Genomic DNA, 14,422 nt, shown 5'->3' with positions numbered 1-14,422 from the left:
TAATTATATACAAATTGAATACTATGACCAACTTTCATAATCTCCGTAATTTTTGCAAAAGGCTCTTATATTTAAGGACGAAGGTGGTATACAAAAATGTAAGTAAAATATTCTCATTCTTACATCAATCAAAAATTAAATATGGGATATCCTTCGAACAAAATGAAGAAAAATAATGTCTTGAGTTTTGTGAAACTTAAACAAGTGACAAAATTTACATAAGAATTTTAAGTTGTTGCATTCTTTGGATTTAAATTGAAGGCTTTTTTACAACAAAAAATTTATGTGAATTGGATTTCAAAGACTTCTCAGACATTGGAGTAGGCTTCAAATATCAAAAAAACATGATATCTTACGAATGAGTCAACTTTTTATCAATTGAGTTAACCTTCATTGATCAGATCGGTAATTTTGATTAAGATAGAAAGATATGTTTTTTTCTCAAAAGGATAAAATCTAAAAATAATTTTGAGTTAATTTAAACTTTTTAATAAGTATGAATATTTGTGTCAAAAATAAATATAATTGTAATCAATTCCCCTAAAAAAAACAATTCCCCTAAAAAACAATTAATTATGTTGCACAACATTATATTCGCTCAAGTAAAAAAAAACGGAGGAAGACATTACATCTCTACTCAAAACTCAACATTTTTTTAAACAAATTTTAAGGTATCGAGAACATGAATCATCTTTTTGTGAATTCCACTTTACACTCATTCATAGTGGTTGAGGTACTTATGGATGTCATTTGAACCCAATTGGATGTGGGATGTATAAGATACTATCTAAGGTTCGTGCAAATATATTAAAAAGCAAATCTGAGAGAGAAATTTTTAGAATATAAATTTAGAAGGTTGTATAATTGTTAATATAATTAACGAAAATAATATTGCTCAAAAAAAAAAATAACGAAAATATGTTAATAGAAGTGTCACTTGGTACAGTGGTTGTGGTGGTTGAGTTTGATTGTATGGACACAAGTCCAACTTCATTAATTTAAATGAAACAATATAAAATTGCAAAAGAAGGGGTCCGTAACCCGTAGGCGAATCCTTGCACTCATTCGTCATTAAACCACAGCATAACTTGGTATGAGTTTCTATGTAAATAGAGACGCTTTTAAGGCACAAAGAAAATACAAAAAATAATATTTTGAGTCAAAATTGTGAAGAGGATTCACTGTATACTCATTTGCATTCGATGACATAAATTAGTGGGGATCGGAGACCGAATATAAAACTTAGCATGTCCACACACGTTTTAGAATTATTTGTACAATCGTCATCATGATCATTTTCATCTTCTTCATACATAAATTTTGCAACAATCTCCCCGACACGAGATATAATGAAATCGTTGTTTCTGTTATAAGAAATTAGAAAAACCTAAATTATATTAGAATTATATGAAACGCGTGTCTTACTATTTAGGTTGAAATATCTATTTAAAATGTAAACTTCCAATAGTAATGTAACTTAACTATCTAAATGTCAACTTAAAATAGTAATGTAAATTATTTCATACATGTAATACTGGTAACTTTGGTAGTATAAATACCACACTTTGGTTCATGTAAAGATGCACCATTTTGAGAAATATAGATATACCATCATACTTTCTTCTCTCTTTATTTATTTAGTTTGGTATATCCTAGTATTATATACATTTGTAGTCTTATATACTTAGAGCAGTAATTTGTATCATTCTATTAGTTCACAAATATCATCAAATAAGTATTCAAATGTCTGGTTTTTTTATAATGTTATCAGCATGATTGTTTCCATCGAAAGTGCTTATTACTGCTAGATATAATAATGTCCAACATTAAGCATCAATTCAAAATTGTAATCATAATTGTGGACAATTATATAACTTGTAAAAACAATTTGATTAAGTATCTTGCATGTGAGGGACTCGACAAAATCCTTGAAGGAGACAATTCGGAAAAGTCGATAATTAACCCAAAGGAATTGTCGATGAAAATGTATTATTAGAAGTGTCACTTTGGTTGAATGGTTGTGGTGGTTGAATTTTTTTTTTTTTTATGCTCACAAGTTCAACTTTCAGACTTTGCATTTTTTGATTGTATGTTCATTAATTTAAATGAAACTTTATAAAAATGCAAAACAATGGGTTTAATGGGGTTTGAACCCAGAATGCCACTAAACCAATGCACCATTTGTTTTTTTTTTCCTGAAGAAAACCAATGCACCATTTGTTATAATATATTGTGAATCGTATTTGTATATATCTATTTGAAAGGTCTAATGTTGAAACATATTGAAATTTGCTTCCCTTGGTATGAGTTTCTTTATAATCATAGACACTTTAAGGCAAAAAGATAGTGGGAAATGTATATTTTACACGTCAAAATTCTGCCTAAATGTTTCTAAATCATTTATTCTTTTCTCTAGTGCATTAGAGCAATTGAGAGAATTTTATTTTATAAATTATCATTGTTTGATACGCTTAATATGATTGTCCAATTCACGTCGAGAATTCTAATGTATCCAGAAGGGATTCGCCAAGATACTCATTTCCATTCGGTTGACATAAATTGATGGGGCAAATCGAACATAAAGTTTGGTATATTCACGCACGCTTTAGAATTATTTACACAACTAGTTATGATCATTCTTAGCTTCTTCATGGTCAAAATTTCGCACCAGTCCCTTGACACAAGATCCAACAATTTATTTTGCAAGGTATTGCAGAAACTCAATCTGTTTTGCTAAGGGGACACAAATACTAGATGAAATTTTAATGGCCAATGAAGTGGTGGATGATGTGAAAAAGAGGAAGAAGGAACTCATCTTGTTTAAAGTAGATTTTAAAAAAGCATATGATTTGGACGAAATGATTGACACGAAATAATGTCTTCGGAAACTATAAATGATAAACTTAGATTTGTATAATATTGTTCCTGCATTGCGATTACAATTTAAAGTTGTTGTTTTTCTTCTTCATTCTTGCTCTATCCACATTTTAATTTATTACGATAAGAGAGTGCATAATTTAATATGAACGTCTGTTAAAAGACTTGAAGATAAAGGGCATTTTAGTCATAAACTTGCATTATGTGAAAGTTGGGATGGCGGGGTTGTAACTGAAATCAAAATCAAGAGTATTACTACCAAAAAAAATTATAACATTACCAAAAATATCGAGAGTATAAAGAGTGTGTGACACGTGGTATGTTCTAGAAAGAGAAAAACTATTTTTTATTTATTTTTTCCAAAATCTTTTATGCATTCATTTACCCTTGTGAATTGTGATTGGCGTTATTTGACTTATTGAATATATTTATTTTTTCCAAAATCTTTTATGCATTCATTTACCCTTGTGAATTGTGACTGGCGTTATTTGACTTATTGAATATATTTATTGTTTCCAAAATCTTTTATGCATTCATTTACCCTTGTGAATTGTGATTGACGTTATATGACTTATTGAATACTATTGTAACTTATATTTAAAATGGTTTTATTCAATATGCACAAGTAAATTAATCTTACACCTTGTAAAAGTTTATTTTCTACCATTAAATTAATAAGTCACTTAATATCATATTTGATCTAATAGCAAGAGTTATTGTTCTAAATGATGAAAATAAACCTGTGCATGATGTAAGCCTTATTTCACTTTTTCTTAAAATATCAAGCACAATTTTGCATAAAGGGTATGAACCATATTTTGTTTCTTAAAAAAGAAAAGAAGTCTATTTCATGGGTAAAGAAATTAATTGTGTATAGAGAGTGATGTGGGGCAGATTGGGTGTGATCCAACCTCACCCTATTTCAGCCAATCACAAACTCCTATTATATTACTTTTGATGAGCCCTTCACTGTCCTTCCCCACATATTCCTTATCTCCTTACTCCTACTAAACAATCAAGCAACGTAGCACACAACATTACCCCAATATCAAAGCCTTGAAATTCTTCACATCACATTCATTCATCTTCTACTTCACTTTCCTACCACACTTTCAATAACCCTTCTCTTTTGTTGTCCTAAATTGACAATAGAACATTGTAGTATACTCTCTGAACTAAATGGCCACCAATTCTCTTCACTCAATTCAACATCATTCTCTCAGCAAACGCCACTACTACCCTTCTGAAACTGCTCCTCCATCCACACTTTCATCCTCACTTTTCCTCAAACCAACTACCATCAACCCCACCAACATAACCCTTTCCCACTCTTCCTCTTCCAACTCCTCTGTCACATTTTCTATCTCCCAAACAACATCATCCACACCATCATCAACCTCTCAAACCAGCTCCTTTGAACTCCTCCAGCAGCATCTCTCAGCCAAAAACTTCCGAGAAGCCGATGAAGAGACAAGACGTCTTCTCATCGTCCTAGCAGGCGAAGCAGCTCAGAAGCGTGGCTATGTTTTCTTCTCAGAGGTTCAGTTCATCTCAGAAGCAGACCTCAAAACAATTGACCAGCTCTGGAGAGACCATAGTGACAACAAGTTTGGATACAGTGTCCAAAAGAAATTATTTAACAAGGCTAAAAAAGACTTCACCAAGTTCTTCATCAAGGTTGGTTGGATGAAGAAGCTTGACACTGAGATGGAACAATATAACTATAGGTCTTTTCCTACAGAGTTTATATGGGAGCTCAATGATGACACTCCAGAAGGTCATTTACCTCTGACAAATGCACTCAGAGGAACACAGTTGCTAAGTTATATTTTTAACCATCCAGCTTTTGATGCAGTCCAAGACGAAGTTGAAGTTTCATTTGGTGGCACTGAGGGAAATGGAGCACTCAAAGGATTAAAAGATTCATCAAAACCATTGGCTACCAAGATCTTCAAAACAGACTATAGTTTCTGATGAGTTCAGAAAACTTCACAATAAACTTTCTGAGTGCATAGAGAATGTAACTTAATTTGTGTTTTCATTTTTACGTATATACATAGTAATCATCAATAGATGAAGGTAGTTACTTGAATTGTATTTTTTCTTTTACTTAATGATATTTGCGTTTTAGAAACTCATTAAACCATATGTTTCATATGTTAGCTGTCATGGTTTAAAAGGAGTGGAGTGGAAAAAATGTTAATGTGAATCCTAGTGCACATAATGAACAAAATAACAAAGCCTGCCATCTTGTCTTGTTTATAACGTCCGTTTCTATAGTGACAACTGTTGATTCAGTTGCAACTTGCAACGGAACTCTACCAGACACAGACAAAAATTGACTTCTGCAACTTGTGCCTTTTCTATAGATTATTTACTAATACAGTGTTTCTCACTTTAGTTTCCAGCCATGGCTCAATTTCTCCTTTTCATTTCCCCCCACCTCACCAAAACAAAACCTATTTAACATCTTAATTCCAATTTTTAAACAATCAAGAACTATGCTAGTTACTACAGTCACTTCTGAGTGTTTATAATCAAGAATAATGTTGGTGCAACACTTTCATTGCACACATAACTTCGGTGTTATTGAGAGAAAGATGAAGTAAAACCAACTGTTACTAGACACTGAGAAGTACAAATACAAAGAAATGTATATGCAAAGCCTGAGGTATATTATTCGTTTATTAGAGTACAGCTGTACTAATCAAAAGCCAAATAAATGCTTAATAGAAACAGAAACGAGGGGAAAACTGCTTGGATGTTGCAAGATTTATTAAAGGGTAGAAAGCACCAAGTATAATTCTCCCTTTCACCTTTCATTCTTCACCAAACTAGTGTAATAAATGAGAATAGCTTTGTTCCATAAGTTAAGATTCTTTTGAAAAACAAAAGGTTCAAAAGAACTTGTATTAAAATTGGGATATGCAACATATTACATTTACATTTCTTCTATCGTTAATTCATTAAAACATGAAAGTAACCCTTTTTACCATTTAGCCTATTCTCTATCCCTTGTGTCTCTATCTCATCCTCCCTAAATTTTCCAAATGCAGCCTGAAGTAGCGTTCTTTCCAGTTCGTGAAAGGAAAAGCTAATCAGCTAAATTTTACAACATAAAAGCTAATGGATGGTATATTAAATTTCTCAAGGTTGATGCTTTGCACTAGTTTCCTCCTTCCATACCATCAAAACAATAGTTGCCACTTCGATACCAGCCCGTCCAGTGCAACAAAATCTAGCACATCAGAACTTTTGAAATTTAAAACAAAAATGGAGTGAAGTTTGTAAGGAAACACATTAATTGGATACTTTCCACCTGAAGAAAGTTAGTCAAACAACTCCGCATTACAAGAGAAAACAAACATCATACATGACTTCAATTTTACAAAATTCTTTTTCTTTTCTACTTCAAATTGATAAAGAAAGCTATTTTAATTTCTAACATCACAAACAAAATTTAGTAATGTTAAAAGGGAACACAGCTTACCAGGCAAAAAAGCACTAAGCACAGGGACACAGTCTCCTTGTGTGCTGATGCGAACCATCACAAGAAAGTATAGATTGTGTTTCCGTGTATAAACATGATTCTGGATTCTGAAAACAACCCAAAGCAAATATCAATTTAAATGTCATGAAAGTGTTTTCCTTGGTATAGATTGTGTAATGATATGTCTACGTAATGAGCATGAATTCAAATCAATATAGGATGCTGAACGTCTAAAATTTCAAAGCATTTCCCGCCTAGCGCTACCGCAATAGCATTGGAGGAGAAAATGAAAAGGCAACAGGTGACTAGATCCAATCTTAAAGCTTCTTGGTAGTTGATAACCAACCGGACACCACCTCCAACATGGAGTTTGGTAATTAAAGGCACCATAATGGTTATGTCAGGGCATGTACATGACATGCGTAAACATGTTTTTAAAGCGCCAGTTCTTAGAAATCGTGGTTGCGCCTAACACAGCCTCACAAAACCGGTTTGCGATGCAATCCTCGCCTCACAAGCCGGTTTTGTGGGGTTGCGTTCAGAGCCTCCTCTAAGATCCGTTGGGCCACCTGCTATCAGGTTTCCGCTATCGAGCCACCCACCATTTATATCTACGCACCAAGCCCAATAGTATTGGGCGTGAGGGGGTGTGTTAAAGAGTCCAATGTGGGATAAGAGATGGCCAGAACAAGTGTTTATAAGTGGGGGCAATTCTCACCTCACAAGTCGATTTTGTGGGGTTGTGTAGGGCACAACCATGATTTCTAATATGGTAGCAGAGCCTCTCCAAGATCTGTTGGGGCACCTACTATCAGGTTTCCGCTATCGGATCACCCACCATTTATATCCACACACCAAGCCCAATAGTGTTGGGCATGAGGGGGGTGTTAAAGAGCCCCACATCGGTTGAGAGATGACCTGAACAAGTGTTTATAAGTGGGGGCAATCCTCACCTCGCAGGCCGGTTTTGTGGGGTTGTGTTAGTCCCAACTACAAATTCTAAGACTAGTTATGCAGGGCAATTTACACGACATTTCTATGACATCAACATCATATCATCTTAAATTTATATAGGAAAAATGTATATGCTGATCAACCTCTATTTATCAATATCTGGAATCCAACATGTTTGTTTTCTTCTTAAATCATAAAACAATTATTACCATATACTTTGGGGCGTCATAAACAACTTCAGCAGGTTGATCTGTGCCAACACTTGCCAAGCAACCTCCCTTGCAGCTCATGTATTTTTGTATACTGCCCACATAACGAAGATCAATTGATACAGTCAGTACATTAAGATAAAAGACACAAAAGTATCAGCATGCTGAAATGATATTTCTTCCTCGCTCAGTATTGTTTCTAGTGCCAATATATTATCCATGACACGCAACCAAGCACTAAGCATTAATAAAATGGATTATTTGTGCAACAAAAAAGAAAACCAGAAATACTTTAAATATGCTTTGTATAGAAGAAAGCCATCCAAGTAAATAAAATTATACGTCTAATGCACAGCGCGGATAAATTACTCAAAGTAGTAGTCCCATTGAAATATATTAGCAACAGAATTTAGAACACACATTCAAAGCATCACTTACATGTCACAATGATTAAGCACCACAAGTTTATTTGGGACACATGATTGTCCTCTTGACTTGCAAACTGAATTACACGATTCACCTTGCCTGCCAAACAAGTGATAAGGAGTTCAACTGCAAAGCCACATCAAGAAACTGCAAACATTAACCTCAACTAAAAAGAAGGGATATGAGTAATAATTTACCTCCCAGCAACAACATGGATGCCGTTCAGCCTTGCTTCTGTGAGAGTGCTATTTGCCACTGGATTCAATACATGAAAAAGAACAGATTACGTCCAAATAGCTATAACAAGGCCAAAAGCATAAATATATTTACCAAAAGACGTACAACTACAACCACCCCTAACAAGAGCATGACTGCAATATATTGTTAGTTTTTTCCCTGTTTTTTCTCTTCCACGTGAGCCAATATTGAGTTTATTGTGGAATGCTATTTTTAAGGGAAAAATCTTGCTGAATTGGTCCACTTCTTTTCCCACTTATCCCATAATCTGTTTAACGCTCCCTCAAAAAGTGTTACACGTTCTTCAGACCTTGTGATGGACAAGGCTCTATAAAATCATAAACGTATTCACTGTTTCAGAGTCACTAAACCTACTTTCTCTCTACATAAAGCTGCACCATCGAGTTTGAGCAAGTGAAGGTTTGGAACAGCGAAACAGTCCGGTTATAGCAGCAGCAAGCAGCAGCAGTAAGATTTTTCTCACCTAGCAATGGCTGGATGTTAGTGCTCCTTTTATTTTGCTTCCGCTTGCTGGCCTGGTTTAAACGTGTTGTTAGTGTTGTTTACATGTTTAAATTGATAGAATAGTTTACATGAACCAAATGTAAACTATTCTATCGATTTAAACATGTAAACAACACGTTTAAACCAGACCAGTAAGCGGAAGCAAAATAAAAGGAGCACTAACCTCCAGCCATTGCTAGGTGAGAAAAATCATAGTGCTGCTGCTTGCTGCTGCTCTAACCGGACTGTTTCGCTGTTCCAAACCTTCACTTGCTCAAACTCGATGGTGCAGCTTTATGTAGAGAGAAAGTAGGTTTAGTGACTCTGAAACAGTGAATACGTTTCTGATTTTATAAAACCTTGCCCATCACAAGGTCTGGAGAATGTGTAACACTTTTTGAGGGAGCGTTAAGCAGATTATGGGATAAGTGGGAAAAGAAGTTGACCAATTCAGCAAGATTTTTCCCTTAAAAATAGCATTCCACAACAACTCAACTTTGACTGAATATTGGCTCCCGTGGAAGAGAAAAAACAAGGAAAAAACTAACATATATATCCCAATGAATACGAAGTACAATGTCATTTGAATGGATTGTAGGCGTAACCATCTACTTAACTACTCGATATTACCACTCTCCTTCAGTCTGGGCAAAAACAGTAGCATATTATTCCTAAGGTATTGCTAACTGATGAGATTTTAGAATCGGTACCTTGCTAGGTCAAAACAGGATTAGAAACTAACACAATTACAAGGCACTGAGGCATACAAATCTGCAGACTTACCAGAAGAATTGGACGGTAGAGAAAAGCAATGGTGGAAGTCACTAAGATAAGCATTTTCATGAACCTGGAATATTAAATAACAAGATAGAAACATCAGCAAATGCACTCATCATAGACATGGTTTTCAAACAAACTCTCAAGCTAGCTTTTAGACAATCCTAGGCTGTAAAAACAAGTGATCTCTCATGCAAACTCTTTTCGTCAAACTAATATGTGCTCAAGTAAACTCTAGATAAAATCAATAAATCATCGACTCTACTAACTAGTTAGTGAGTCTGACATTAGACATGGTTTTGGCTACAATATGTGTAGTTTGGTCCATTTTCTACGATATTCGGTTTGAGTTGCCTATGCAGTGCAACATGTATAGGGTGTATGAACCAAATAATATTTTGTTCTATTTTATCAAACACTATAGAATAATGTATTAATGAGGTCAAGTATGGCATTGTAATTGGATCGATAATTTTATTGAGTTATGTTATAATTTCATCTTTTTTATTTCCTATGTTTGACTGGAATTTTCAATATTAGCTATGCATTTACCAACTAATATATTTGGTTACTGATATTTTTATAAAACATTTTTTTTTAAATTGAAATATGTAAAACTTAAAAGAGTTTACAATTCAAGTTTACAACGGCTCCATGTGTCGCCTAAATTCTCAGATTTGACAGCATTGATTGTGAATTTAAACAATAGGAAAATATAAAGACGTTGAACAACAATATATCTAAAAGTCTAATTATTAGATCTACGTTAGAAAATAAGCAAAAGAGCCCGTTCAAGTTGTTATGTTGTCCTTCATACAGCGAAAATGTGTGAGTTCAAATTACTCTTGCATATATCTGAAGTAATAACTGCTATGTGACTCCATTTTTAGCGTGTCTTGAATGCGTAGGATTTACACTAAAAGCAAAGTTTTTTAGCGTGTCTTGAATGCGTAGGATTTACACTAAAAGCAAAGTACAAACAACATGCTCCAAATAAATTGTTATGCTGATTGTGAGATGAAAATGCACAAAGATACATTCAACTCCTCCCCTTCAAATGTCTAGATTTAGACTACTATGCAAAGCTTCCTCTAACAAGTCAAGAAGATAGGCAGCCATGAAAATAGTTTTGTGCATGTAATAAGCAACCTTGCTAATATGGAAAGTGTATGTTATTCAAGGTATTAAAGAAAAATTCTAAAACAAAAATACAATTTCAAAAACAATAAGATGGCAGGAATACAGAAGTTTACTCACCACACTCTCAGAACTATGCCGACATCTTCCAGCACAGTAGTCAAATACACTTTCATAAGTCCCTGCCAATTAGTTATATGATGTTTGTTTTAAAAAAAAAAAAATGGATATATGTATATTACTTTAACATATACAAGAGATTCTTTCGGTTACATAAGAACAGGTTAGAAGCTGAAGATGAAAAGGAAAAAGGGGTAGGGGGATATGTTTGTTTATGTTTATCTGTGTCTGTATCTGGACATACCTATTGGCGTTAACGCTTGACAGTGTTTGAGAGAGCTTATCATAAGTTGTTTTCAGCTAATTTTGATAAGTTCTCCAAGATAGCGTATATGAAAGTAATTTGACACTTTTGCCATATTTTCTCTTTGACAATAGAAATAGCTTACAGGTAAGCATTTATACTATAAGCTCTTAATTAAGTTGTTAGTTTAAACAGTCCCCAAGTCCTTACGTTTACATGCAACAATATTTATTAGAAATATACATCTATCTACGCTAGTTAATTAAATGCTCAAAATACAACAAAATTGCAAAGTAATAAAACAGAAACATTACTTGCAGTAGAAGGTTTAGCTATCTTCATCTTCAACACGTGTTCCTTCTTTGTCTGTTAAATTAAGCCCGGTGAAAAATTCAGCCATTCGCGGAAGGTGAAAAATCAAAAGGCAGGTTAAGACATTACCATTGCAGGATTGAGACAGCAAGAAACACAATATTCATAAGAGTTGCAACACTGTGAAAGAAGATTGCATCCACTGCAAATTATTAAACACAATAACCATTATTTGTTATTTTCACTTTCAACGCTCAAAATTCAAACAAAACAAAAAAGAAGTTAGGAAACAAACTCACTGACAAGAGAATTTCTTCCCAGTTTGAGGACAACAACGAGACTTTGAGTCAACCGAAAGTGCATTGCATACATAACCTACAAAATAATAAGAATGTAAAAGTGTGTTCGGTTCTATGGTGACACAAATGGATTTTGAATGAATGTTTCGTTATGCAATGACAAAAATTGATTTTGAATGAATCAATTTTACTTAAAAGTGAGTTGAATGTAAAGTTTTTTATGTTTAGATACATTTACGTAAAAGTGAGTTGAACAATAAATTTCAATATAAAAATCATGTTTAGACTCAAAGCTACGAATACTAAAAACAAGCAATCAATTCTAGAGACAAAATCAATTCTACTCAAGAGCAACCAAACACGTCAAAATCAATTTTACATCTCCAAAATCAATTCTAGACGCTCCAAGAATGGAACCAAACATAGGCAAGTGATTCGAACTAAAGACGAGATGAATGTAAAGTGATTTTTATTTGAATACACTAACGTAAAGGTGGATTGAACATATCACAGCTAAAATCAATGTAGAAATCAAAAGCTACAAATCTTAACTTAAGTTATAATAAAAAAAAATTTGAACAATTTAAGTTATAATAAATTATTGAGACAAAATCAATTCTACTCAAAAACATTTTAACATGTCAGAGTCAATTCTACACCTCTAAAATCAATTCAACACCTCCAGAAACAGTTTTACATTTCAAGAATTAATTGTGTCCGACATCAACAAGACCCTGACACATGTGATTATGTTCAATTATGTTACCGGTGTTCGTGTCGGTGCTTCATAGATTTTGATACCTCCTAAAGTGACACAGGAAATATTTGAATAAGAAAATAAAGAAAAGAAAAAAGGATACCATACCGTTGTTGTCGGAAAGAAGGAACCTGCCTTGAACGGTGTTATTGCAGAAAGGAATGAATTTGAAGCCAATATCTTTTCTGATAGCGATGGTGAATGAAAATTCAGAGATGAACAAGAAGATGAAGATGAGTAATGTTACGGTGGTTTTAGATGCAGAGTGTCCCATCGTACAACCGTTGTCAGAGAGCCTCTTCACCACCCTTTCTCAGATTCTCGTCCTGCCTGAATCCTGTTTTTAGTGGGCCCCATCTATGCCATGTCAAACACACATATTTCACCTCGGTAAATACCGGTCATTTTCTTCTTGAATGTGTAAAAGTATACGAAGCTAAAATGTTAACGATTGCCTCCGAAGAGTCTTCAAGCACTTTAAATGGTAAGTTTTTTTATGAAAAGTTGTGTATTCAACGCATTGAAAATTGTAATAGTTGAATTTTTAAATGAATAATTAGAGGCATTTGGTAACAAGACTCAATACTTAATACGGAAGTGGATATGATACGGATATACACGGTTACATGAAATTTTTAAAATTTGCCATATCTTTTAACCATAGTTTTAAGACTCGGCTCGGTCATCGATTCGGCATGGGTACTGGGTCAATGGGTTAATGGTCGAACAACTGAGTCACTGGTTGAATCCGCGGGTGTAAGTGGTTCGGACAAAACCAACGAAACCGAAAGTCCAAACCGAACCAAACCGAAAAAATATCCGACCTTGTTTGGTTCGGTTTGAAACCGATCCGAACCAATCGAAACCGATCTAGTTTGGTTTGGTTCATGGTTTTTCATTTCGAGATCCGTGAAACCGATAAACCAATCCGATGATAACCACACTCCTTATTTTACTAATATTATCCTACCTCACACAAACTTATGGTTTAGGCCCAAAATTAAAGTCAAACATAAAATATTTTTTAATCCATTCACTTTATCTCATCACCATGATCATCTCATCTCAACTCTTTCATTTCTACTAAAAAATAAACCCTAGCTGTCAAAAAAAAAACCCTAGCTGTCAAGCACACCAAACCCATTGTTCATCGCTACCGGTCACCGCTGAGATCGTTCATCTCTTGGTTAGTTTTATCATGTTTATGTCATTGATTTATACTCTTCATATTTCGTTGTTTTCCATGTTCATTTTCTATGTCATTGATTTATACACGTTTTCCATGTTCTTTTTGGAATTTTTGTGTTTGTTGATGAATGATGCATGTATGGATCATGGATAATTGAAATATTTGAGTTTGATGAAGTTGTTTTTGTAGAATGATTGATAAATGAATCTTGGATCATATGTATGAAATATTGAGTAAGGTTAGTTATAAAAAGTTATTTGAAAAATAGAGAACATGAAAAAACAAAATATGAAATATGATTATACAAAGTTCTATGAAATATTTTGTGAGAATATGAATTTTTTTTTAATTGTATTTTTAAACAAACCGATCAACCGAACCAATCCAATTAGTTTGGTTCGGTTTCTTTTTTGAAAAACAGTGAAAACCGAACCAATCCAAATCGATGAAGGTTTCATCGGTTCGGACATTTTTATGACTGAAAACCAATCCAAACCGAACCGTTACACCCCTAGTTGAATCGCATGACTGAATTGGATTAAACTGGATAACTCGGTTATATGACCCGGTGTTAAGATTAAATTTTTATAGGTATTTAACCATATTAGATCGGATTGAACCGATGACTCGACCACTTAAAAACTAAAAAAAACTAACATGTAAAAAAAAATATATGAATCCCCAAAAAAAAAATTATATGCATATTATTTTTTAGGGGGATATTTATTATTATTATTGTGAAAATAGTGACATTTCAAGATCATGTGATCTTTTTGAAGGAGAAAAAAAAACGATGTGTTTTATGCTTTTAAAAAGTGAAGATGCAGGATACCTAAATATATACTCCTATACTTCACTTTTAACACAAACAAACAGGTGGTGTAGTGGTT

General features: G+C 33.7%; 2 protein-coding genes across 3 annotated transcripts; one reads left to right on the top strand and one right to left on the bottom strand.

Annotated features, from left to right (window-relative positions):
• Positions 1 to 3,679: 3,679 nt before the first annotated feature.
• Positions 3,680 to 5,011, top strand: GUN4 (protein GENOMES UNCOUPLED 4). Its single transcript, XM_085702324.1, has one exon. It carries the CDS (start codon positions 4,057 to 4,059, stop codon positions 4,849 to 4,851), a length of 795 nt encoding a protein of 264 aa, XP_085558450.1. The 5' UTR covers positions 3,680 to 4,056; the 3' UTR covers positions 4,852 to 5,011.
• Positions 5,012 to 5,756: 745 nt separating this feature from the next.
• Positions 5,757 to 12,792, bottom strand: LOC146930869 (glycosyltransferase family protein). Of its 2 annotated transcripts, none has more exons than XM_085702322.1 (11): positions 12,452 to 12,792; positions 11,587 to 11,662; positions 11,417 to 11,489; positions 11,290 to 11,341; positions 10,732 to 10,793; positions 9,481 to 9,544; positions 8,154 to 8,211; positions 7,969 to 8,055; positions 7,531 to 7,624; positions 6,368 to 6,474; positions 5,757 to 6,115 (listed from the first exon to the last, which is right to left on the bottom strand). In XM_085702322.1, the coding sequence occupies exons 1-10, from the start codon at positions 12,615 to 12,617 to the stop codon at positions 6,382 to 6,384; spliced, it is 825 nt and encodes a 274-aa protein (XP_085558448.1). In that variant the 5' UTR covers positions 12,618 to 12,792; the 3' UTR covers positions 5,757 to 6,115; positions 6,368 to 6,381. The 2 variants fall into 2 exon arrangements, with proteins under 2 accessions (XP_085558448.1, XP_085558449.1); XM_085702323.1 differs by having other exon boundaries at positions 5,757 to 6,196; positions 12,452 to 12,761.
• Positions 12,793 to 14,422: the final 1,630 nt, after the last annotated feature.

Source organism: Medicago sativa, chromosome 4 (genome assembly GCF_051527215.1).
Source record: "Medicago sativa cultivar Bolivia chromosome 4, Bolivia_mono, whole genome shotgun sequence".
NCBI lineage: Eukaryota > Viridiplantae > Streptophyta > Magnoliopsida > Fabales > Fabaceae > Medicago > Medicago sativa.
This window is presented reverse-complemented; position numbering and strand designations above follow the sequence as displayed.

Excerpts from the sequence above, each read along its gene's own strand:
- GUN4 (XM_085702324.1), top strand. The coding sequence starts at position 4,057 with ATGGCCACCAATTCTCTTCACTCAATTCAACATCATTCTCTCAGCAAA.
- LOC146930869 (XM_085702322.1), bottom strand. The coding sequence starts at position 12,617 with ATGGGACACTCTGCATCTAAAACCACCGTAACATTACTCATCTTCATC. Across the intron at positions 8,212-9,480 it reads TCTACCGTCCAATTCTTCTG|TGGCAAATAGCACTCTCACA; the intron begins GTAAGTCTGCAG and ends TATTGAATCCAG. Across the intron at positions 7,625-7,968 it reads GTGCTTAATCATTGTGACAT|TATACAAAAATACATGAGCT; the intron begins GTAAGTGATGCT and ends TTATGTGGGCAG.